We start from the raw sequence: 23,444 nt of genomic DNA on the forward strand, positions 1-23,444 counted from the left end.
GCTTCTGTGACTCGTGGACTACTTGAATGTCTGCAATGCATTCCCTCCTCGCAGCTACACTTGCAGGCAGCTCTAATGCTGCGGCAAAGTTGGAATGCAAATATGTGCCATTGAACGGCAGCGTATGAGAACGACAGCGGCTAATCGCTTCTTGAAGTGTACCCAGAGACGAAAAATGTTATCTTCTTCAAAAGTCTCTCAAGGATTTTATGACTAAAACCTGACTTGAATCTTGCAGCCAGATACAGTGATCAAATCCAGCCTGTGTGTATTAAGAATCTTCCAGACCGCGCAGCTCCCTTGCAGTAACCTAGATGCTGTTTAGGATAGCTTTTTAAAGTAACCGAATGTAACAGATGTGTTTGTTTATTACTGTGTAACGTCCCCACCTCAGTAATAACAAGTTTTTCCTTCTTATAGGTGGGAATAAGTCTAACCTTTTTCTGTGTTTTTGGTCTGTAGGGTTTTTTTTTTTCTGGAGGTGAGTGGGAGACAACTCCGATATTTAATTATCTGCTCCAGCAATCCTTGACATCAGTTAATCACCTAATATTACCAATGTTAGTATCTGTATCTACCAGTTAATAAGCACATTAAAATGTATTTTTGCAATGATCAGTAGTTACATCCCTGTCAGTGTTTCTACGAGGCTGAAAAGACATAGTTACAGGGTGGTATTCAGTCAAAAAATATGTAAACTTTAGAGAAATGGTTAAAAAGGCCACAAATTGAGAGTTGCTTATGTTAATCTTTTGCCTTTTTTGCATTTATAATAGTCAAACGACAAACAATATATAATGAAAGCTCACAAAGCTTGGAGATTATGAGGAATTGCTTCCAGAAATCAGAATTTAAAAAAAAACAAAACCAAACAAACAAATAAAAAAACCAAACACAAAATCAAAACAAAAAAAACACAACACCAAAACCAAAAACCAGCTGTGAAACTTCTGAGCTTCAGCGTTAACAGTTATTGACCAAATGAAAAAAAAATTCTACTGCTTAGTTGTTTGTTTCTTTGTGTTTGCAGTAATGGCACATGTATACACACACGTGTTACTTTATACTAGAAAGGATTCTTCAGACTGGATGACAGACAGCAGGCTTCTCAAGATCCGTGAGGGATATTTCATTGTGCATGCTTCCTAGGACTTGGGTTGTCCACGTGAAGGCCAGGAAATGAGGAACAGGGGTGGGTCTTTGCTACAAGCTCATTCAGCAAAATGCTAAACCACAGCTTCCTAAGCTTTAAGGCAGTCACTCTGACAAAGAATGCTTTGTATGCCTGCTTCCCCATGTGCAATTCCTTTCTGCAATATAAATTGCCTAATTCATTAGTTGTCTAACATAATTTCTGCAGTCCCTCATTTTGATGCATCAGATTTGAGAATATTATTCGAAATGGTACAGTGTGAATAAAATTATTAGAGAGATACTGAATTTTATAAAAATGAATCGTAATTCAAGTTTTTCATCTTGGAATAATATATAAACAAGGCTTCATTATGCTGTTGGGATGTAAAAATTAAAATGTAACTTCAATTATGGCCTAAAAATTGTCCTTTTTCTACCTGAGGATTTTGGAGCAAAATTTTTGCTAAGAGTAAGTTCAAGTGTATGCCCAGAGTTGTTTGCATGAGATAGAAAAGAAAAAAAAAAAAAAGTCTTATTGAAGCTGGTAACACTTCAGAACAGCTCAAGCTGACTCCATAATGATTACTGAGTGCAACTGTCAGATTTAACCTAGTAATAAAAATAACATAGACAGAAAAACACCCAGACTTGGAAACACTTATGCAAGATGTGTCCTTTTTGTCAAGAAGGTCATCAGTTTTGTTTTGTTTTGCTCAAATAGAACATGATGGCATTATTTGGTGGTTTGCGTTTTTAAATTCTCAAATGAGATTTATCTGCAATAACAACTTTGTTTTCTTCCTGGAATGGAGGTTGGGATTTAATTTTGTTGATGGTACAGTCATCTCTGAAGACTCATTGTCTAGGAAACAGTGGACTAGCTTTACACATGGCGTGGTTTGTATGTGAAAGCAATATGTTTTTCAGTCTAAGTATTACCATTTGAAATGACTTTTTTTTTTTTCAGCACAAAAGACGTTCTAGCATGTCTCCTTCTTAAGGTGTAGTTGTTTTTTTTAATCTGCTTTTATTCCTTAAGAACCCAGAGTTAAAATCACTTGCACAAGCCATTCTGCTCAGTGTAGGTATTACAATAGTTGAACTAAGCTGAGGAAACCGGCCCGGTCAGTCCAGAGAGCGCTGAAGGAGGTCTGACAGTGCTCTTCCAAGGCCTGTACAGGGGTTACAGAGAAGACAGGAGCAGCCTTGTGTGCGTCTGAGATGAGAGGCAACAGTCCTGTGTCGCCACAAGGGATGATGCAGTTGCACAGAAGGCAAAAATTCCTCACCTTGCAGGGGTTTTGTGGGGGTGCAGGTTGCCTGGAGGGGGCTGTGAAGTCTCTGGGCCAGGGTCAGGTGTCCCTGTAGGTCACAGACCTCCGCAGGGGTTGGCTAGAAGTAGAAGATGGTGTTTGTGGCTGCAGGCGAGGGGTAAGAGAGAAGGAAAAAGCTGGCAAAGTTGGCCTATAAAAAGCATGCGAAAGGGACGTAGGATTACAGCAAGGCAACAACACGTGTTGTTGCTGTCCGGGCCCGAAGCCTCTTTCTGGCGGTGCTGAGGGGACCTGTGACAGTGTCCCCTCTTCCACTTTCCCCGTGGAAAAGCAGAACCCGTTTTCGCGTTTTCCCCGAAAACAGCTGCCAAGGGCGACTGAAGCAGTAGGTCGCCAAGGGGGAGCGCGGGGCCGGGCCGTGCTCCTCCCCGGCCGTCCCGGTCCGGCCCCGCCGGGCTCGGGGCCGGGAGCAGAAGCCCCGGGGGGCCGCCGCAGGGGCAGCCCCTGCTTCTGCCCCCTCCGCCGAGCGGGGTTACCCCGCGGGCGGGCTGGGGGGGCGCTCCCGCGGGCGGCGGGGCCCGCTCCGCGCTGCCGAGCGTGCGTGTGGGCGAGGGGGCGGGGGGCGCCGCCGCCCGCGCTCTTCGGCGGGGGGCGGCGCTCGCTGCGGCGCCAGCCCCGCTGCTCGGCAGCCGGGGAGCCAGCGGGCGGTCACGGCGGGCACGCAGCCGGCGGGGGCGGGGAGCGCGGCCCCAGCGGCCGGCATGAACCCCCGGCGGCCCGCGCTGCCCGCGGCGGGGACGGAGGCGGCGGCGGCGCCGAGGTACGGGCCGGCCCCCGCCCCCAACAGGTGCAGGGTCTTCCCCCCGCCCGCGGCAGCCGCCTGTCCTTGCGGGGCCGGGGCTCGGCGCGGTCCCGCCCGCGGCGCGCCGTGCTGAGCCGAGCGGGAAGGGGAGGGGAAGGGGAAGGGAGGGGAAGGGGTGGCAGGCCCGGCCCGGCCCGGCCCGGCCGCCGGCGCGGGAGAACCGAGGTGAACCCGTGGTCTGCGCCTGCCCGCCCGCCCGCCCGGCCCGGCGCTCCCGCCTCCCCGCCCGCCGGCCCCCGCGCTCACGCCGCCCGCCCTCCTCTCTCCGCAGGGAGCCGCAGGGCGCGTAGCGCTGCCGCGGCCGGGCCAGCCGCCTCTGGGTCCATGAGCCGCCGCCAGCCGCCAGCCGGGACTGCCGCCGCCACCGCCGGGCCCAGCTCCCCCAGCCCCGCCGCCGTTTCCGCCGCCGCTCCGCCGCTCTGCCGGAGGTGAGTCCCGCGGCCGGGCCCGCCGCCGCCCGCTCCCCTCAGCGCCGCCCGCGGGCCCCGGCTCCTGTCAGCCGCTCCGGGGCGGGGGGGAGAGGGCGCCGGCAGCCGCGTTAGCGCCCGCGACCTTTTTCGGGGGGGGAAGGCGGAGGCCGGCTGGGACTGCGCGTGTGTTCCCCTCCGGGGAGCGGCGGGCTGGGGTCCCCCGGAGTCCGCTGAGGAGCGGTGAGGGGAGGCGGCCGCCGCCGCTGCGGCGCCGGCTGGAGGGTCGCGCCGCTTCCTTCCCGCCCCCCCGGAGCGGGGGTGGCTTGCTCCCCCGCTGACGGGCGGCGGAGGCAGGAGCGGGCTGGGTCCGGGGCCGGCGGGCAGGCACCCCGCCTCGCCCCGCCGGGAAAGCGCTACCTGTGCCTTGTTTCTCCTCTCCCCGTAGGACGGTCCCGCGCCCTCGGCTGTGAGGAGAATGGCCGTGACTCTAGAGCAGGCCCAGCGGGTGGGCTATACCTGCCTGAAAGCACTCCTCAGGTTCGCTTTTATGGTCGCCAATAACCTGGTTGCTATTCCGTCCTACGTCTTGTATTTAATTATGCTGCAGCCTCTCCGAATGTTGGATAGCAAAAGCTTCTGGTATATCGAAGGAGTACTGTTCAAGTGGCTTTTAGCTATGGTGGCTTCCTGGGGCTGGTGGGCAGGATATACAGGTAAGAACATCTTATTAATTTGAAATGTACAAAAATAAAGGTGTAAATAAGTGTTAAACCACAGACGTTTTAGTATGGGGACATGTAGGGGAATATGTACATATAGTGGATATGTGGGATGTTTTTCTTTCAGGTGTCTTATACGGATGCTTTGTATTCCTGGTTTGAGATGCCGAGTGTACTGAAACACTTTTTTAAATTATAGGTACAAACTTATGTGTTAAGTAAGACTTTCTTAATCAGTATTTTTTCTTAGTATAATCGGAAATATGATTTTTCCTAAGTATCTTCATCACTTTGTTTTAGTGTTACGTGCAAAAGGTACATCTCCTCAAAAGAAAGTTGATTTGTACTGTGCACGTAGCTGATAGAGCCAAACTTTTCTTTATTAAGTCTGTGCGTCTCTAAATCATCTCCGCTTAAAACTGTCAGGACACAAGGCTAAGAAGTTTGACACAAAGCTCACATCAGAAGAGTAGGTCTTCTATTCCTTGTAACAGTGACTGTCTTTTCTGCTGCTTCAGAATGGAAGGAAACAGAGGGAACCTCTTTCATACAAATAGTGATACGCGATGTTTCTCGACTGTGTGGCTCTTCATTTACTGTTAGCAGAGCTAATTACAGAATCCGTAGGGTTTTTCCCCTCTGCATGCTTGCTTTGCAGTTATTAATTAACTTATTTTTCCTTGTTAGTATTCATAGGCTCATCAAGGTGATGGACTGAACTGAAATATTAAGGAAGGCTCTAGTCTTGTCCTCGAATGCACTGATTTTCATTCTGGCTACTGCACTTTGTGCAAGAAAGCAGCCATCAATTCTTTGTATGTCCTTGGACCTTGGAAAGGGGAGGAAATGAATCTACTGAGTGCAAAATATGAACAGCCCTCCTAAAATTCTTTCCCTCTCTTCTGCCCAGGCTGCATCTGCAGGTCTTGTCCATGTAAACAAGGAAAAAAAGGAATGGCAGCACACAGCTCTGGAGTCTGGTCAGACTCCCGATTAGTCAGAAAGTCAGTGTTGACCCAGATGGAGCGCTCTTTTTGTTAGGCTACAAGAGCTGAAGCCTCTGTGACAATGTGCTTTTTGGTACCCTGTCGTGTGCCTTTCCGAGATGCACAGAGTTTCTGTGGATACTCTAGGTGAGCTTCTAGTTCTTCTTAAGGAGATGGTGGCAGCAGCAAGCTAGATTCTGGTCTATCGGGCTACAACTGTCGCAACGTTGCACTGCTTCAATTGCCTTGCCTGGTACAGCTAAAGCTTTTCCAGATACGCTGTTTTAAAAATCTGTTCATATGTTTGTATTTGCTCATTAAAAGAAGTCCACATAGTATTTGCAGTGGCAGGTGCATTTTTAAAAGCCTGCTTTATGCCTTAAAGCACACAGGCCTTCCAGAAGGAAGGATTGACTTTAAAGGTGTCGTGTGTATTATTAATTGGAAATGGGAAAAGTTTATGAGCATAATGGTAATGTTAAAGTCATACAGCATATGACCACGGGGATTCGCTGTGTATATTGAACGTGTTAGTTAAAATTCAAGCCATTGTCCCAGGACGATATGGTTGTCAATTTTTGAAAGCAGTTTCCTTGGGATAGTTTTACTGCTGACTGCAGAACTGTGTGGTTTCTTTTGCCTATTGCTTGGAAAGTGGTCTTAGCATGATCTGCATATCCTAGAGTCTCCCTGAAGCATCTGTTGATTGGTGTTGCTGATGTATCTTGACAATTTGAAATAATTTGTTTTGCAGTCTTGAAATGTCTTAGTATGTGTGTTTGAAGTATCATTTACAAACAGCTACACAGAAGTGTTCTCTGGGATGGTGTATGGGTAAGGAGGCCCTTCTTTTAGCTTTTCACTATAAAGCATGGCTTTTGTTTTGGGGAGGATTTTAAGCAAACGCTTGTATGAAGTCTCAGTTTAAATATATTTTGTTTGAAGACGGTAACATGTTTTATACTGAAAACTACAAAATAGCAAGAATACCTTATTTCTTTGTCCGTTCTTTCTTTACCCTCATCCGTGCTCACCACCACATGCAGAACAAACCTGGAAAGCGTATCTTTCTGGCTTCAACATACGTGGACAGAGTAATTTATGTGTCTGACCGATAGATTAATAAAAGACTGCTGCTAGTTCCCCTCTTTTTATATAACTAATTCAGAACCGAAATACTACTTTATTAGAGTTGGTGTCTAAGACTTGCCGTGGTGCATCTGAAAGAGACATTGCTCCAGAATTCTTCTGTTTTCAGTTCCAAAACCTAAGTCAAGCATAGGTCTCAATATGTTCTATCTTTGTAAAAGTAAATACAAGATAGTAGGTATGTATGGGTTCATTGAGAAGATTAAGGATTTTTCTTTTCTTTTGAGTAGCAGAGCAGTTGGTGAGTTGGTTTTCTGTTGTTTTTCTTCTTGATTGAGGGGGAACCAGCTAAATAAGTTTACTTGTCTTTTAATTGGAGGTAGCGTTCTCCTTCAGTTGCATTGAAGGTGTGTTTCAGTTGTTTAATTTATTTACTTTTTCCCCTTCTGAGCTTGGGTCATCAGTTGGGTGAGAAGTGACAGAAACCATTTGTAATTAGGGACTTAAACTCAGCCTGCAAAGTAGAATCAAGGCAGACTCTTTTTTTCCCCCTTGTAAGTTTGTATGTAATGTGTAGAAGAGAGCTCAACACCAAATGAAGAAAATATGGTGAGTGCTAGGTTTTCCTTCTGGGCTTTGCTGCTGTTGCGTAATTGTTGGTATATTTTATCGAATAAAGCGGGAAGAGCTGAGGAAAACCCATGAACTAGGTCTGCCCTTCTCCTCCCCACCCCCACATAAACCTGTGTTTTCGTGCTAGGATCCTAGAGGATTTGTTACAGAAATTACATGATCTGTGTCTATATGGGCAGCTCTAATCTGTGCTTTTTTGATAAACGTGGGTGTTTCTGTTTGCAAATGCACTTGATGTTATGTAAAGAGGTAGTGTATAACTGGACAAGCAAAATTAAGAAAGGAACGGGAAGAGAAATTGTAAAGGTCGCTCTCCTTTCCGTAATCTTTTTCTTCTTAAGATGCAAGTATGAGAGAGAACTTGGGTATAATTGGTTGCCTTTGATTTTTAGAGGGCAGAGTATGATAAAATATCTATGTTGTTCTCTTGAACTCTGTAGTGTTTCTTATGAAAACTGAGTTTTTTATGAAGAACATTCAGATAGTCTAGCAATGTTATTTTATTTTTATATGCTTTCAGAAAGGCTTTCTTATAACTCTTCTAACCCTTTTTCTTTTTTTAAGGCTTTTTATATAAATGTATTGCTCTCGTTGTAGGAGCTGTTCAGTTAGGACACTCGGAATCTGCATATTAGTGTGATTTGAAAGGCACCTTTGAATAACACTCCTAAATATTTTCCTGCATTTGTTGGAAGATGCATTCTAAAAAAAGCAAACTTGAGAGTGCTTGATCCTTTGTTGGCAAGTACCTTTTTTCCTCTATACTATAATTTGTCATTTAATATACAAGTAAACCAGAAACCACTAAATAGTGCTGTAGATGTAATGGGAGGGAGATGGAGCATATCTGTGGTGGTGAATTTCTGATGACCTCCTGTTCACATACAAAACTAGTTTTAAAGCGACCATCTTCTAGATTTGAACTTCTTTGGGCAAGTAAGTGTTGAAGGCTAAAGTTTAATATCCCTGTATCTAATCAAATTGCTAAAAATAGGACTGCTAGAGAAAAGCTTGCTTTGCTTAAATACACTTAGACAAACTGTTTTGTTGTCTTCTCCTGCTGTCTAAATGCAGAAGTTAGCATTAGCCTGTGATAGTGTTATTGCGGTATTGCAATTAGAAGTCTCTAGGACAGCAGAGCAATCGGTTAGCAATGCAGTCCTGATACTCCTGATGCTAATCTTGTGCTTCACTCTGCTCCGCACAGCTCTGTCCCACTGTAGGGAGCGGTGATGTGTGCCCAGCCTGTACCTCTGGCTGGGGACGGGGAGAAGCTGGCGGAGGGTGAGTGTCCTCTGTCTGCAGCAACCCTCAGCGCTCTTCTGCCTGTCAGAGCACCAGAGAAGCGTTGCGTGTGGTCAGCAGGGTTGTGTGTGTCTTGGGAGGGGGTTTCCATGAAGAGTTGTGCCTGGAGTATTTCATACTCCAGCAGTGAAGGACAACTCGACAAAACCTTCTGTTTCAGCCTCTTGCCAACACACACAGTCTTGCAATAATATTGGACGGGTTGGTGGGCTGTGGGCTGATGAAAGCAAGAGTAATACACCTCTGTTACCACACACAGAAAAGTCTTTGTGAGTGTGCTTACTGGTATAATGATGCAGTGCTTAATAAAAAGTGAACTAATCCTATGGTATTGCCTGTTACTGTTCTGTGCCAGCTGGGAAGGTGACATTTAAAGAGCATCTGTAAGAATTGTCAGGTTTTGTCAAGTGAGGAGAATTTCCCTTTCCTACTTCTTCATTATTCAGCCAAGTAGAGTAAAATCGAGATTTGGATTTTCAGTTGTCCCCCCCCCGTCCTCTCCCCTCAAATGATTTAAAATCTATTGGCTGATTTGTATGTATGATTAAGTAGTGACCACACTATAATTTTTTCAGCAGTCATACTTTTTTTTCTCTTATTCAAAATCTTCTTTGTTTCCATTTCATCAGTCAACACCCTCAACTCCTCTAATCTTCTAAGAATGCAAATATTTTTGTCTTCCAGAACTGTAAAAGATACAGGTGGAGTTGCTGTGACAACACTTCCTCCTTGCAGATAGCGTGCGCTGTCTGTGCTGCTTCTCATGACAAGTCAGCCCCTCTCCTCGGGCAGGAAGTGCAGCAGAAGCTGAAGAACAGCAGATGAGAGAAAGTAATATTTTTGCCCCACATAAGGCAGGAGGTGTTACTTCAGGAGACCTATCTATGCCTCTAACCCTGCCATTGTTTTCTACCCTCCTGTGTTCCTGCAGTGTGATTTTTAACTGGAAATATTTTGTTTTCGGGACTGGTCGCTGCTCTGAGGACTGGGTAGGGAGGGGCGTGGGGGAAACAGCTTGTGATTTTGAGGTCTGGCAGTGTGTGAAATGGAGAAACAAAATTGTTCTTTTGTGTTTTCTTTGAATGTGCAAAAATACTTGATGTGACTCAGTGGATCTGGATAGCAACATACCATACAGAAACTTTTAGTTTATGCTATGGCTGTGTGTTGCGTTGCTAGGTAATCTCTGGCTTAAATGCAGCTTTCTCTGATGTGTATGTTTTATGTGTAGGTTACACTGAGATCAGGCAGGGATCTTTGAGTTTCTTTTGCTGTTTGTAAGAGGAAGTTTGTGTGTAATTTGTGAGCTGTCTTGATAAGAAAAGGTCAGAGTTGAATGAGTTGGGGACATTGGAGCTGTTTCTACTGTGGCCTCAGAGCAAAGGCTCGTTGTGCCTTTGTAAGAGGAGGTAAGGAGTACAGTGAACTTACTGTCAACTCTGTGCAAATGATGTGTCTGTAAAGAGTGCTATACAGTGACCCTTGTCCTATTTTAATAATATGCAAAAATCACACCAGGAAATTCCCATCTCTCCTTTTTGGAACATCAGTTACAGCCTTCACCATACTTCTTTGTAGTTCATCTAGTGTCAGCAACGTGTCAAAAGCAGTAAAGCTTATCTTTCATTTTCCTATTGTATCATTTAACTATAAAGGATCATTCCAAAAGATTAGGTATTGAAATGCTCTCTGAATTTTATTTTTAGAAAGCTACTGCCTTATGGCACAAAACTTAGAGTAAAAGCACACACTGTTGGTTTTTTTGCTAGTGATATTTTTGTTGTTTGTTGCTATTTACGTCTTTTTTTTTTTTTTTTTTTTTTTTTTTTTTTTAGAGTGGGTTAGTCTCTGCTCCTGTTTCACCTACTCTGGATAATACAAAAACTATTGCAAGCATACCAAATCTGTCACATCTGCCTAAGGACAGTAAAGATGGAATTATTGAGGAATACCTATACAGAAAGGTGTCATTTACTTTTAAGTCCAGGAATGGCTGTGGCATGCTTCTGAATTAGCTTATGTGCTAACAGCTGAAGGAAGACAAAGTTTTGGGAATTCTGGGTTCTATTCCTGCTTATGGCCGAGTTTGCTGTTTTTAGGAGGTGTTTTCATCCCTCCTAGTTCTTCTGGGCCTTTGTTTTTAGCATATCTATTCACGCTAGTCATCTTCTCCCTTCGTTGCTGGTTGAGTGCCTGAAAGGATATGACTAAGAATACCTGAGAGATGTGTGTCTGTTCTCTGTGCTTTTTCTTGTTCTTGTTCTTTGTTCTACCATCAGGTAGGATTTTAGGAACCATGTGAAATCGTTACGGGAAAACTTCTGTCCAGCTCTGATTTGGAGAAGCAAAATCTTAGGGAGTTAAATCCTTTGTGCACAAATTCTTTGCAGAGTGTATGGAGCGAGGAATTTTTTTTCCACTTTGACAGTATGATTGCATGTGTATTGGAACATGTCAGAGATGATGCCTTTTTGTCAGAGATGCAATTTCTCATTCTCATTTAGTGTAACTGTTCTAAAGCATAGAAATTTTAGAGCTTTTCAAGAAAACTGGAGAAAAAATTGGATGTTTAATGTGGATAAAACCTATTTTCTCTGTCATTTTGTTCTGGAAAATTACTTTTTTAGAATGAAACTCTAACAGATTAACAGAATATATCACTTTCCCTTTCTCTGTCGGGTGGTGTGAGGGACAGAGAAGTCTTGCCAAAGGTTAGTTTGGCAAGGTTTTAAGCCGCTGAAAACAGGATCTTAAAAATGGAAGAGTTGTGCAACCTTAATTAGACAGGGTAGTTAGTAGATCCTTTATGGAATATAAGCTTAGTGGTGTAACTTTCCAGCGTGATCTGAGCCAAAATACAGCTCCAAGATATGTAATCTGCTCGCGTTTATTACAGTGGAATATAAACTCTAATGCTTAAGATGACATGTCAAATGTGGGATTGCGTAGGCATGTAATTGCACTGCTATTGCAGTCACCACAGTTGAGATAATAGTCCAGCCATTTGTATATGCAGTTACTGAAATAAATAAGGCTAACATGTTTGCATTCCTAAAAATGTTCCATGACACCACTGAGGGATTCTGCATATGAGGCTGTATTTTTTTTATTTTTTTTCTCTCCCCCCACAAGCATTTCAAGCAGGGAGTGCCACTGGAGAAAGCCAGTCCCAGCCTTTCAGACTCATTGTACCAATGCTGCTTCAGTTTTATTGGCCAAATATTTTAATGGTTGTGCGGTGATCTGGATGATGGCCCTGATCCCCACTAAAACTACCCACCCCCTTTTTTGCTGGGTGACTTAGAAAACACAGTCCCTAACCCAGTTCATTTTGCGGGTGTGGTGAAAGAAGAGGGTGGGTACAAATAGCAAAGGGCAAGAGGAAGGAACTGCATCTTTTGGTGACAGTACCAGCCTTAATGTATTTGTTGAACTACTGCTTATGGCCCCAATTCAAGAGAGCAGTCCTGTGTAGGATAGGGCCTCTAGTATGTGAATAAAATGTCCCTGAAGTAGACTTCTTCACCTTTTCTTACTATTTTGTTAACCGGTTAATGTTGTTTAGACTGGAAAAGTGCCTTCTGCAAAGTTCCTTTAGAGAAGAAAACTAAGCGTAGGGCGAGAACAATGGGTTATCATAAACTGAAAACTGATTGATAAAGGAATAAAAAGACCAGTGTTCACTTTGGTGAAAGCTTAGCAGTGGGGTCCCTCTGAAGTTTTGTATGTGTACTGTTCGTCAGCTACAGAGACAATTCTAAAGAACTTCAGAAGTACTTAGGCTGTATGAATAGCCAACAAAATGCAGAAGTTGTTCAGGGTTGAACAGTCCAAAGTAATAAACATTTAAGTAAAGCAGCAGTTTAAGAAGGAGATTAGTATCATGGTGGAGACCTTAGGGGAAGTTTTGGCTCAGTGCACAACTATACATTCTGTTATAAAATATGTAAAGAACAAGATGGAGAATAATCTTAAAAATATCAGTGGTTCAGCTTCACACTTTGCTGGTTTTGTCTCAGCTGTTTTAAAGATATTGAAGAGTTAAGAAGGGGCTCTAAGAGGGTCAACAGCTTCATTAGTGCAAGCTGAAATCAAATCAGAACAATTTCATTCACAGCTGAACTTGAATCAGAACTGAATTGAACAACTCAGTGATTCTGTTTCTTGGGCAGAATAGAGTAGGAGAGATGCAATCTCTCTGCTTCTGTGTAAAGAAGAAGGGTCTTGTCATTGGAAGGTACAAAATTAGTTTTTAACATTTAATAAGACAGCAGTGCCTGGGATTTTTGTTTCTTTGTTTTTTTCGTAAATACTTTCATTATGTCTTTTCACAAATACTGGCTTTGCAGGATAGTGTCAATGCTGTTACTTCTTTTGAGTCATACAACACAATCTGAAAACTTCTTGTTTAAATGTTATAGTTCTAAAAGGTAAGGAATTGTCCCTATTTAAGGAGTCTAATAGTTTAAACTAGCTTAGAGATTCATCTCAGTTTTGTAATTTGAAGGAAGGTGGAGAGGAAAGATTAATAGCTTTATTACTGCTTCTCATTTAGGTAGAACTAAGAATAGAAATGGTGTTCTAAGAGCAAGGGCCAGCATTGCTGCTGTTTGGGAGGACGTGGGTTCTGGAAAGTTGATTCACAAGGATAATGGCATGAGTGCTTGTGGGTGTGTTTTTTTGGTGGCAAAAAGGAGGATTTTGTCTGAGGTTTTTAAATTTACTTTCATTTGTTTTCTAGCATCCGAAAGTTAAAAGCATGTACAGTTTCCGTGAAAGTCTGTAGTGTCTCTGCTTGCCAGATCTGGGGAAAAAAACCCATTAATATTAAGAATATGTGGTTTTGGTTAATTTAAGCATCAGTTATGTTTGAATGTTGTGTTTAGGGTGGGCCATTGAATGCTGTTTTGGTGACTTGGGTGTTTTATTATCTACGTAGGTAAATGTGACTCTTCTAAGCATAGTTTCCTGATGGGATTAAGCTACTTGTTTAACAGCTATTCTTCCACTCCTCCCACACTTCTGATTTGTCTCCTTGCAAATCTGTCTGTAATTGACCAGATGGTTCAGATTTCGTACATAATGGTGTTCTCATGAGTTTTTGTCAAAATTGGCAGCTGAGCAGAGGAGAGACAGACCCAGGTTAGTGCCTCAGCTGAAGGTAGCGCAGGCAGATTTGGCCATCGTATGTCTTGTTTGACATCTGCTGCATGTCCAACCAGTGTATCAATGGTTTTGGGTTTGCCACAATGCTGGCATATCTTGTCCAGCCCGTTGAGGAGAAGAAGGTTAGACAACAAGTTTTTGGGAAACCAGGCTTTGTTACTTCTGCTGCTTCTGGAGCAGTGTGTTAATCTGGCAGTGGCAGACAGTGTATGAAGCAGCATCCTCCTTTAGATGTTTAGTCCACCTTGCTTATCATAGCCTTTCAGATCCAAAAGGCATATGCAGATAATTGTTTAGTCTTAATATTAAGAAAAAGGATAAGGTGGTGAAAGAACTTAAAGTATTGTGTTTTTAAGACTTTCTACTCTGTATATAAAACAGGAGTTGGCGTAGCCTCCAAAAAGGAGGATTGGAAGGGCATCAACCTGACTGAAACTCTCAAGAAAGAGCAGTGATACTAAGATTACTATAGGCAGGGCAGAGCCAAAGAAAAAGTCGGTTATGAATCTGACCCAGGGACATGTAGAAACACGAGGCTTGAGGTGTATTTGAGTGTATTTGGGGAGACCTGGGAGAGAGCAACAGTGTGGGTGGTAAGCAGCATGAGAGTCTGTCAAGAAGGGTTCTGTACCACTGTGAAGGCTTTACATTAGAAATGTGGCCTCCTGAGTTTTGTACCTGAACCCGTTCTATTTTGATATGCATAAATATATATAGATGGCCTGGCAAAACTCCAACTCTGGTAACTGCCAGTTTCATTTTCAAATGCATTCTTCTTTCGTGTGTTCGTGAAATTTCTATTTCCTGTGCTTGTCTCGGGCATAAAATTCAGCTGTTGTTCCTCCTAGCAACAGCTTTACTTGGAAATAAATATAACCGTAGCTTGTGTATACACTAATAGGACATGAAGGACCTATGAAGTTCAGTTTACATTTGTAAAAATGCTTTCGGATGCAGGTACGGTTAGTATAAATGTCTGTTAAGCCTCTTGCATATGGTGGATTACATGAAACAAACAGATTAATATTTTTTTTCTATTTGAAACTCTTCTATTTGTATCATCAAGCCTAATACTTCAGTCTTTTAACCTAATAATGTAGGAAGGGAATGTGACAACAGCAAGGCCTTTGCCCAGGTAATTCTATTGTCTTGGATGTGTTTAAAGATCATTTGACGCCTACCTTGGGCTTCTGGAGTTTGACAAGATTTTTACAGGCTGGAGAAGCACTTTCGTCCCTCATCTATTTCAGAGGGAGAAAATACTGAAACGTGCACACGCCACACCCCTCCCTTATTGCTTACATTCTTTGCGAATGTTTTAACTGCCTACTAAACTTTAAAAGCTAAAATGCAGAGCTGAATTCATGTAACCACGAGTGGTGTCACCGTGCGTCACTGTAGGAAGGCTGAGGGTTATTTGGGTGGTTGCTGTGGTGAAGAAAGAACCGTAGCAGGCAGCCTGCTCCTTCCTTTTCCAGTCCTATTACCACCCTTTCCTGATACTTTGCAAAAACAATGTGGTAAATCTGAGTGTCTGATCACTCACTGGGTTTGCTTTGGGGCAGGTTTCTTTGAGTAAAGTACAGAGGATTTAGTTGGACAGGTAGAATTCGATGTTTGAAGTGTATTGACCAAAGCTCTTACTCTGTAGGAGTGCTAGGCTTTTGTAGCCTGAATAAATTTATTTATGCCTAGTTTTCTTTTTGTCTGAGGAAAGAGTGATTTGTACCACTTTTTGCAAGTGCTTCATGAGTAAGCCAAAGCACTTGTAGCCACAGATCGTGACAAGTTACATGTAAAGTGCTTACAGTGCCTATTGCTACCCACAGACTCCGGAGTATTCACATTAATCATTTAATTGTAAAGTGGAATTTTGAGATTCATAATATCTTTTTGCATTTGTGGCACACTTGCTGTGTTTGAAACAGAGAAGTCCATTTCCACAGTCTCTTTCACAGCTCTGTTGTTCAACCCCTTTATGGGTGCTCTCCAGAGAAACTGCTCTGCAGTGAAGTACTGTTTTTAATTGAAGTACTCTGAAGTCTGTTCTTTTTATGTTCCCCCAGCATTTGTCTGCTGTCATTTTTATGATTTGTTCCCAATGTATAGAAAAACTTTTTGATTCAAGATGTGGAATTTTTTTTTTATTTGAGGAGGAAGAAGAGAGAGAGGAAGAGAAGCCTCAATTACTGTGGTTGCAGCAGCATATTTCAAAATTGGGACCTGGGTATTTCACTGAAAGGTGCATTGAATATTAGTCTGTGCGCTGGGGATGAAGGGCAGGTATTGATGCCAGCCATTCAGAATGTTTGAATAAATTTGTTTGTATCGAGTTCTACCATTTTATGTCAGTAAAAAGTACTACTGAAACTCCCAGTAAGACTGTCAGCCACAAATCCAAGGTATTTTTTGCAGTTGTCAGCAGGTGTAAGAGGATTATTTGTTTTGTAATAGTAACAGATGCCAGAGAGCTAAACTTTCTTTAAAATTAGGAACAGTAAACTTTCTGCTGCTGCTCTGAGGTACATCAGCTAGAATAATCTAATGGGAGATGCTGTGTTTTCCTGCTAATTACTTCATTTGTGATAGCCTGAGAGTACCATTAAAGGTATCACTTCTGATTTTATGATGATGGACTTCTGCTTACTAGCAACCTGAAACGTGGCCACACACTTAATTCTTAAAGAGTCGCTGAACTGGTATAGGATAACCTGGGGTAAATTTAAATATGGTAAGATGCTTTGTTGGCTTGAATCATTTGCTGCATCATACCAGCAAAAGTACTAGCTTAAGTTCCCGGCTAGAATTATTGTCATACGCTTCCCAGCATGCTTTTCAAACTTACTGTGGCCTCTTGTTTTAATAATGGGACTTGCATAAACAGAAGCATAAAACTGAGTATAGGAATTTGCTGTTATGTTAATCTGCGTCATTAGCTGTTTACTGTTTGATGATTAAATTATTTTGATTAAATTTGTGGTAACTGAACATAGTTTTCCCCCTAGCCTTTATAAAATCCATTATTTGAAAAAAATGAACATAGTATCTAAAAGTCCAAGGGGAAATGTTTTTACAATTCTTGTTCATGTTGTAACTTCTTTGTCGTAAAGACTGTTGTTTGTAGCGTGGGTGAGAAGTTTAATAAAGTTCTTACAACCTAACGGTGCAAACATTCAAGGCTTCTTTTAAAAGGTTTGTCCTTCTGCTTCCTTGCATCTATATCCAGTTATTTTTTGATTCTTTGCATGCCTTTCATTACTAAGTTTTCCCCTCCACACTGCAACTTGAAAATGTCCAATGACTTGGTTCTGTTTTGTGATATATGGCAATGCTAACCCACTGGAACTGGAGGATCGTGCAGAGGTGTATGGGTGGAAGAGAGAATAATGCTGTAGCTGTTTGATTAGTAGCCAGTTTTATTGCTTGAGGATATTGATTTTTAGATTGTGCTACTCTGCAGTCTCAAAATACACTGTTTGAATATGTATTTCTGTTCTTATGATCATTCAGATGCTCAGTAGCTCTGTTTTTTCTGTCCAAAGTTGACAGAGTTGAAGAGGTTTAGATGGCCAATGTCCTTCAAGTGGAGACATGCTCCTCAGTTCTGAGGTCACTGTAGGGAGATAGTAAATAAATGCACAGAACGGCCTTTTGCCTTTCCCATGTAGGCCATTTAACAAACATAATGTAAAAGTAAAGGGTTTTCCAAATACGTTATCACTGCTTCTATGTGGTGATTATTTGTACTGTATCGTGAGCTGGGCTGAAAGAAAAACATGAACTGTGTAACGAGACAGCATCAACAGCATTTTGTAGTAACTTAGGCAAGACCTGAAGAATATGAAGAGGTAACCGCAAGGTAACTGAACTTGATTTAGATAAGCAGAAGATAATGACCAGAGCTGGGATACAGGAGTGGTCTTACATTCAGAACCTTGATTTGCAGTGATAGTGTTGTTGGTTTACTTGACTTGAACCTTCAGCCAGTGATGAAAGTCATGCAGTTTGCTTCCATTAGGAGGAAAAATTGATGAAGATCTGGGGTTTTTTTTGGAATCAATATGACTTATTTAAAGGATATATGCAAAATCATGTTTTTCTGAGCCCAGTTGCATTTGAACACTGGGAAAATGGTTTCCTTGCTCAGTAGTGTAATTATGGTGTTTTTTAACCTAGCACATCTTCTGAAAAGCATAGTCTTAGTTCTTACCTGTAGTCACTCTGGCAGCTTTTCTTGATATGTACCCTTTTGGCTGTAACCCTTGCACCCAGTCCTGGTGGTACAGTTCTAGAGCTAAGCAGTTGAATGCTCAGAAGCTGATCAAGCCTTTTCACCGTGCTATTTAATTAGGCTTGGTATGTAGGGAGAGATGAATGGAAACTCTCACTTGGAGTTTAGGCAAGTTCCACATCTTGTTTAAAGAAAAAGTAACGTTTGCTCGCTTCCAGCGAGTTTTCTGGTTCCTCTATTTGATAAACCTCAAGGCACTTCAGAGAATTTCTTGGGTACCAGAAAACCCTTGATTAGTTACCTCTCTAGCTATGATATAAGTGCACTAGAATAATGTGTTTTATCAGCTTCCTATGAGAAATGGCTCTCCCTCTTTGTGCAATCCAGTGCCAATTTTCTGCATTCTGCATGTCTTTTACCTGAAAGAGCCTCTTGTATAGTGCTCTGAAAAGTTTATGGTCCCAAAATATACACTAACTTAAAACTTGCAGTTAAAAATGGAAATGAGACTTCCAACTCATGTCTTCTCATTGCTAGCTAGCCTCTCCAGTCCCTTATGCAGTAGGTAATAACTAAATTCTGTTGGGTTGTTCTGCTGTCCCTAGAAATGATGTTCCAATGGCCTTGGGATATTTGTTGTAAGATTGCTGAATATCTCATGTTATTTCTGCAGCTGTGTTTTTTGGGAAAAACATCTGAAAAGCTTCTAGATGCTCTGGTTTCCTTGAAATTACATAGGAAGCTTGCAATCTACAAATCTTAAAAGGAGAGGAAATGGCCGTCTCTTCCGGGGCAGATTCATTGCTATATGCCACCAGTTACTTGCTCTTTAAAGCCATACTTTCAACTGGCCTGACTTGGAAATCTAGATTAAGTAGGCACAAAATCTTCTGTATGGCTAGAACTGTGGCTCTCTAAATACCTCACTTTTTTTTTTCTTTTTAAAAAAAAAAAAAAAAAAAAGAGCCAAACAGCAGTTTTTGCAGAACTTTGTTGTAATAGAGCTTGCTCCCTCTTACATAACAGTGAAAATTTTGTGCAGACTTTATCAGGAGTTCGTTTGGGGCAGTTCAACAGTTATCACAGAATATACTTAAACTTTTTGTAACAAGCTCCTTCAAGTCTTATGTATTGCTGTCTAGAAGTAGTAAGGACTCGAATCTGTCTACTTTGAAAGCAAAAGCAAAAAATCTAGTGTGGGCTACATCCACCTATTTACCTATTTATGATAATAGATGATGCTTATCTTTATTTCTTTATAGCCATCAGACTCTGCTCATGTATTATTTTCTTCTTGAAACAGAATGACAGATTTCCCCCAATTATTTGTTTGAAGGCTTGCTTCTGTCTTGTGGGTTTATTTTTTTTCAGTGGGCTCTTTGTCCAGTTTCCCCAGTATTCATAGTATTTTGGACTACGCAGTGCAGATTCTATTTCTGTCTTACAAAGAAGAAAGTTTGATTCCTCACAGAAAGTCGTGTGGTGTTGCAGTACGCAGCTCTGCCTAAGTGGCCGAACAGCTGAATGGAAACTGTGGTAGTGCTGTGGTCCTGAACGGTGGCTTGTTGATTATTAGTTTGTTTTAGTCAGCTTGCACTAGGCCAACTGGTTTTCATCAAGATTCTCAGAGTTAACAGCTGAGGCTGCAAAGCAGGCTTCAACCATTCCCCCTGCTTTGAAAGAGGTAGTCCTCTCTCTGGAGGAAACAGGACTGCTATTTCACAATTTGCTTTGCACAGACCATTACCCTAATGGGATTTTTCACACAGTTGGTTTGAATATACTGTTTTTTGGTGTCGATTACACAATCTGGAAAGTATCCCTTTACTTAGGGCTGTGAACGTGGGTGTATTCTCTGGGCATTGTCTCCCATGGAAAGATCTGCTTTTGTCCTGTACCTATTAGCTTTTTAAGGCTGTTTGATATGGTAGCTGTACTTTTTGAGCCACCTTAACAGTTGAGGGAAGTGAAGTACCTTATGAATGAGTCTTTGGCATCACAGGGAATTTCACATCTGGAAAGACAAGCAACAGGATCAAATTAGTAATGCATACCATTGCCAGTGACTCAAAAGGAAACTGTAGTAATAGTATTGTAGTTTGCGATACTGCCCCTGGGTAGATTCTGCTGCCCAGACAGTTGACTCTGCAAAGACAGCTCAGGTTATTGTTACGATGCAGTACTTGACAGAGGGTGTGCTTTCAGAGTGCTCTCTTGGGGAGCAAATATTTTCCATAATTTGCTTTCCCCAAACAAATCCAAAGCCCACTAAAAATCAAACAGCTGTCACCCTGTCCCTGCCTAAATAGTGATTCTGTAGTGTCTGTGGCACATGGCTACAAAATTTTTATAACAAGGAAGTTTATCTTTCTCTTTTGTACTTAAGCTTACAGGGAAAAGGAGAAGAGTTGGGGGAGGGGTTTGCATGTGTTTTAACATATTCTAATGTTCTATAAAAGAACAAAGCTCTATGCTTGCTATGCTCTAAAGACCACAACATGCCTAACAAGTTTGTTTTAAAAAGAAATTAATAGCAATTTTGAAGATAACTTAGGTGACTCGTGCTGGTTATGCTTTGCACGTTGGGCCAACCGGACTTGCCCAGCAGGTCTTCCAGTGTAGCACACCGCAGTTCCATAAGGATTCATTCTGGTGCAACTGGTGCTTGCTGCCCCATCATCCCATCTTCTGATAGCTCTGATTGTGCTGGATTGCCCCTTCTTTTTTTTTTTTTTTTTTTCCACCAGCACAGATGCTCACATGATGTTGTAGTGGCTCTCTTTTGCTTCTCAAGTATTAGAGCAACTTGCCCAAAATAGGAAAAATAAGAAATATCTTAGATGAAGATAGTAGGGGAAATAATTGAGGCCTTCCCGCTTTACATGTTGGGGGTTTTTTGTGTACTTGTTACTACTCTAAGCTTTAAGTTTTATGTTTAAGTAGGTGTCAGCAGCTATATCTGTGTGTTAAGTAGTAATTTGAATGTCTTGGTGTTTGAGTAACTAAAAGTAGCTCAATTTCAATGTAGCTGCTTTCATGCTTCGGTTTGACATGCAGACAAAACAGTCTCAATAGAGTAGTTTAATTTGCCGTAATATTTCATAATATAGCTAAAGGTACAGATAAAGATATAAATGAAGATCTGAATACCTCTGTCCTCGGATGAAGATCTCAAGACTTTATAACAGTGAACACAATGGCTTATTCTGGCTGGAAGGCATCGTTGCCTCAAGTTTCTGGTGTTGGTTACTGGTCCCACTTTTTTGCCTGAGTCAAATGATACCAGGTGAATTATATTCTGCTTTTTCCATATTAAGGTTTGAACTAGCCTTCAAATTTATGTCTTTGCTGCAGTTCTGCAGCAGTAAGACAGAAAAACCTTGCCAGTTTGTACTTGCAACATGTGCTTTGTGACTGTAAAGGCTGCTTCTTTTCATGCCGCAGGATGAAATTGTAGGTTTTGTTGTAGTTGAAGGTATCCACTAAGAAAAAAATTCTGTTAACACTGCATTTTTCCTCCTGGTGTCAGGCTGTAGATCACAGAAGTTTTTAGGTTGGAAGGGACCTCTGAGGATCATATAGTTGAACACCCTGTTCAAAGCAAGGTCAGTTAGAGCAGGTTGCCCAGGTCCATGTCCAGTCAGGTCTTGAGTAGCTCCAAGGATGGACATTCCACAACCTCACTGTACAACCTGTGCCAGTGTTTGACCACTCTTATAGTAAAAATGTTTGGGGTTTTTTGTTGTTGTGGTTTTTTTTTTTTTTTTCTTTTTTTCCTTGTGTTGAAGTGGGGTATTCTGTATTTCAATTTGTGCCGATTATCTCTCAGCCTGTCACTGGATACTGCAGGAAAGGCTCTGGCTAAGTCGTTTTTACTCCTCTCCCTGCACCCTCATCAGGTAGTTAGTTACACATGAGTAAGGTTCTGCCCGTGGAGCCTTTTCTTCTCCAGGCTGAAAGATTCTCTGGTCCCTTAATCATCTTGGCGGCTGTTTGTTGGACTCACTCTGGTAAGTACAATCTTATATTGTACTGAGGAGCCCAGAACTGGACCCAGTGCTCCAGATGTGGCCTCCCCAGTGCTGAGCAGAGGGGAAGGACCACCTCCCTCCACCTGCTGGCAATGCTTTTCCTATTGCAGTCCAGGGTACCGTTTGCCCTGCCATGAGCGTGCATTTCTGGCTTGTGGTCAGCTTGTCCACCAGGACCCCAGGGCCTTTTCTGCAAAGCCGCTCCCCAGGTGTAGGACTCTGCACTTCCCCTTGTTGAACTCCCTGAGGTTCCTGTTGGCTCATTTCTCCAGCCTGTCCACATCCCTCTGAATGGCAGCACGACCATATGGCACGTCAGCCTCTCCTCCTGCTTGTGCGTTGTCTGCAGACTTGCTGCAAACTTGCAGAGGGTGCACTCTGACCTGTCGTTCAGGCTGCTAATGAGGATGTTAAACAGTACTGGTCCCTAGTATCACCCCTAGTGACTGGCCTCCAGGGGGCCTTTGTGCTGCTGGAGGTGATGATTTTCTCTCCCACAGCTTTGCTGCTTAAAGCTCAAGTCCCAGGTTTGACATACTGAATTTCAGAGTACCTTATCCCTTTTTTGTGCTCTAAATGACTTTTCCTCTTTCCTCCCATTTTATTTCTCAGTCTTTTCAGATGTATGTGGAGGGGAGGCCTGTCTCTAACTCTTTCTGACTTGAACCTGGGAAGGAACCACTTCTCCAGCTCCAGATGGGAATTTTTGTGAAGATACTTGTAATTTTTAAAGGGTGTGGGTGGAAGCCATGCCACTTCTATTGAGTTGTTCCTGTCTGTCAGTGTTTGATGTGTAAGACCCTGTTTGTCAGCTCTGTTTCTGCTTGGTTAGTTGCTCAGCAGTAGTGATGGGGCAGAGGAGTATGCGTAAAGTACTGTAGTAACCTGCTGCGTTGAAGTTATTAAAAATACAGAGCTGCAGCCAACTGTTCTTTGCTTGAAAGGGTGATAAGGGTAACAATAATAGCAAGCTCTGCATTTGTAGCATTTTTTAGTTACCCAGCTGCACTGGTACACTTTTTGATCAGAGAAAAGAAACACTCTTTCCTCTTCTCACTGCTCTTGTATGGTACTTAACCTTTTACAAAGAGAAACGTGCTTGAATTGTAATGGTGGTGTATTCTGAAATTCCCCTGTTTTCAAAGTAACTTTTCTTTTTAATTCTAGAAAAGCCCATCTGTTTCTAATAAAACTATCTTCTAGATAGAACTTTCTTTGAGCTTAAGATGTATTTTGCATTGTAGCCATACTTAAAATACTGTAGTTTCAATATATAGTACACTGAATAGGACTTTTAAGACTGTGGTATCAACTTAGGCAAATTTGATTTTGTACTACCTTCTTAAGAGTAAACATCAGTGTTATGGGTGAATCTGCAATAGTTTGACTCTTGCATTTTAAAAAAAATGGAAAAGTGTTCTGTGGATGTAGTATATAAAGTAATTTGCTTGAGTGGTGAGAATCCTTTCTCTCTTGTAAAAATTATCCTTGTAGATAAAGAGACTGAAATGTAGGACCCACGGCCTTGTCTGACAAAAGGCATCTGTTTAGGCAAGCGTTGGACCTCTTTGCCTTGAGGGATTGACTGTGGTGTTTCCATCATT

The 23,444-nt window shown here is 42.4% G+C and overlaps 1 protein-coding gene across 1 annotated transcript in view; it reads left to right on the top strand.

Moving 5' to 3' along the window:
- The first annotated feature begins 3,534 nt into the window (after positions 1–3,534).
- Positions 3,535–23,444, top strand: part of LPGAT1 (lysophosphatidylglycerol acyltransferase 1) — a 67,166-nt gene continuing 47,256 nt past the window's right edge. Inside the window, exons 1-2 of the mRNA XM_082307508.1 lie at positions 3,535–3,698; positions 4,126–4,393. Coding sequence (XP_082163634.1) covers positions 4,156–4,393 — 238 coding nt within the window. The 5' untranslated portion in view covers positions 3,535–3,698; positions 4,126–4,155. The remainder of the gene's footprint in view (positions 3,699–4,125; positions 4,394–23,444) is intronic.

Source organism: Platalea leucorodia (genome assembly GCF_965183815.1).
Source record: "Platalea leucorodia genome assembly, chromosome: 3".
NCBI lineage: Eukaryota > Metazoa > Chordata > Aves > Pelecaniformes > Threskiornithidae > Platalea > Platalea leucorodia.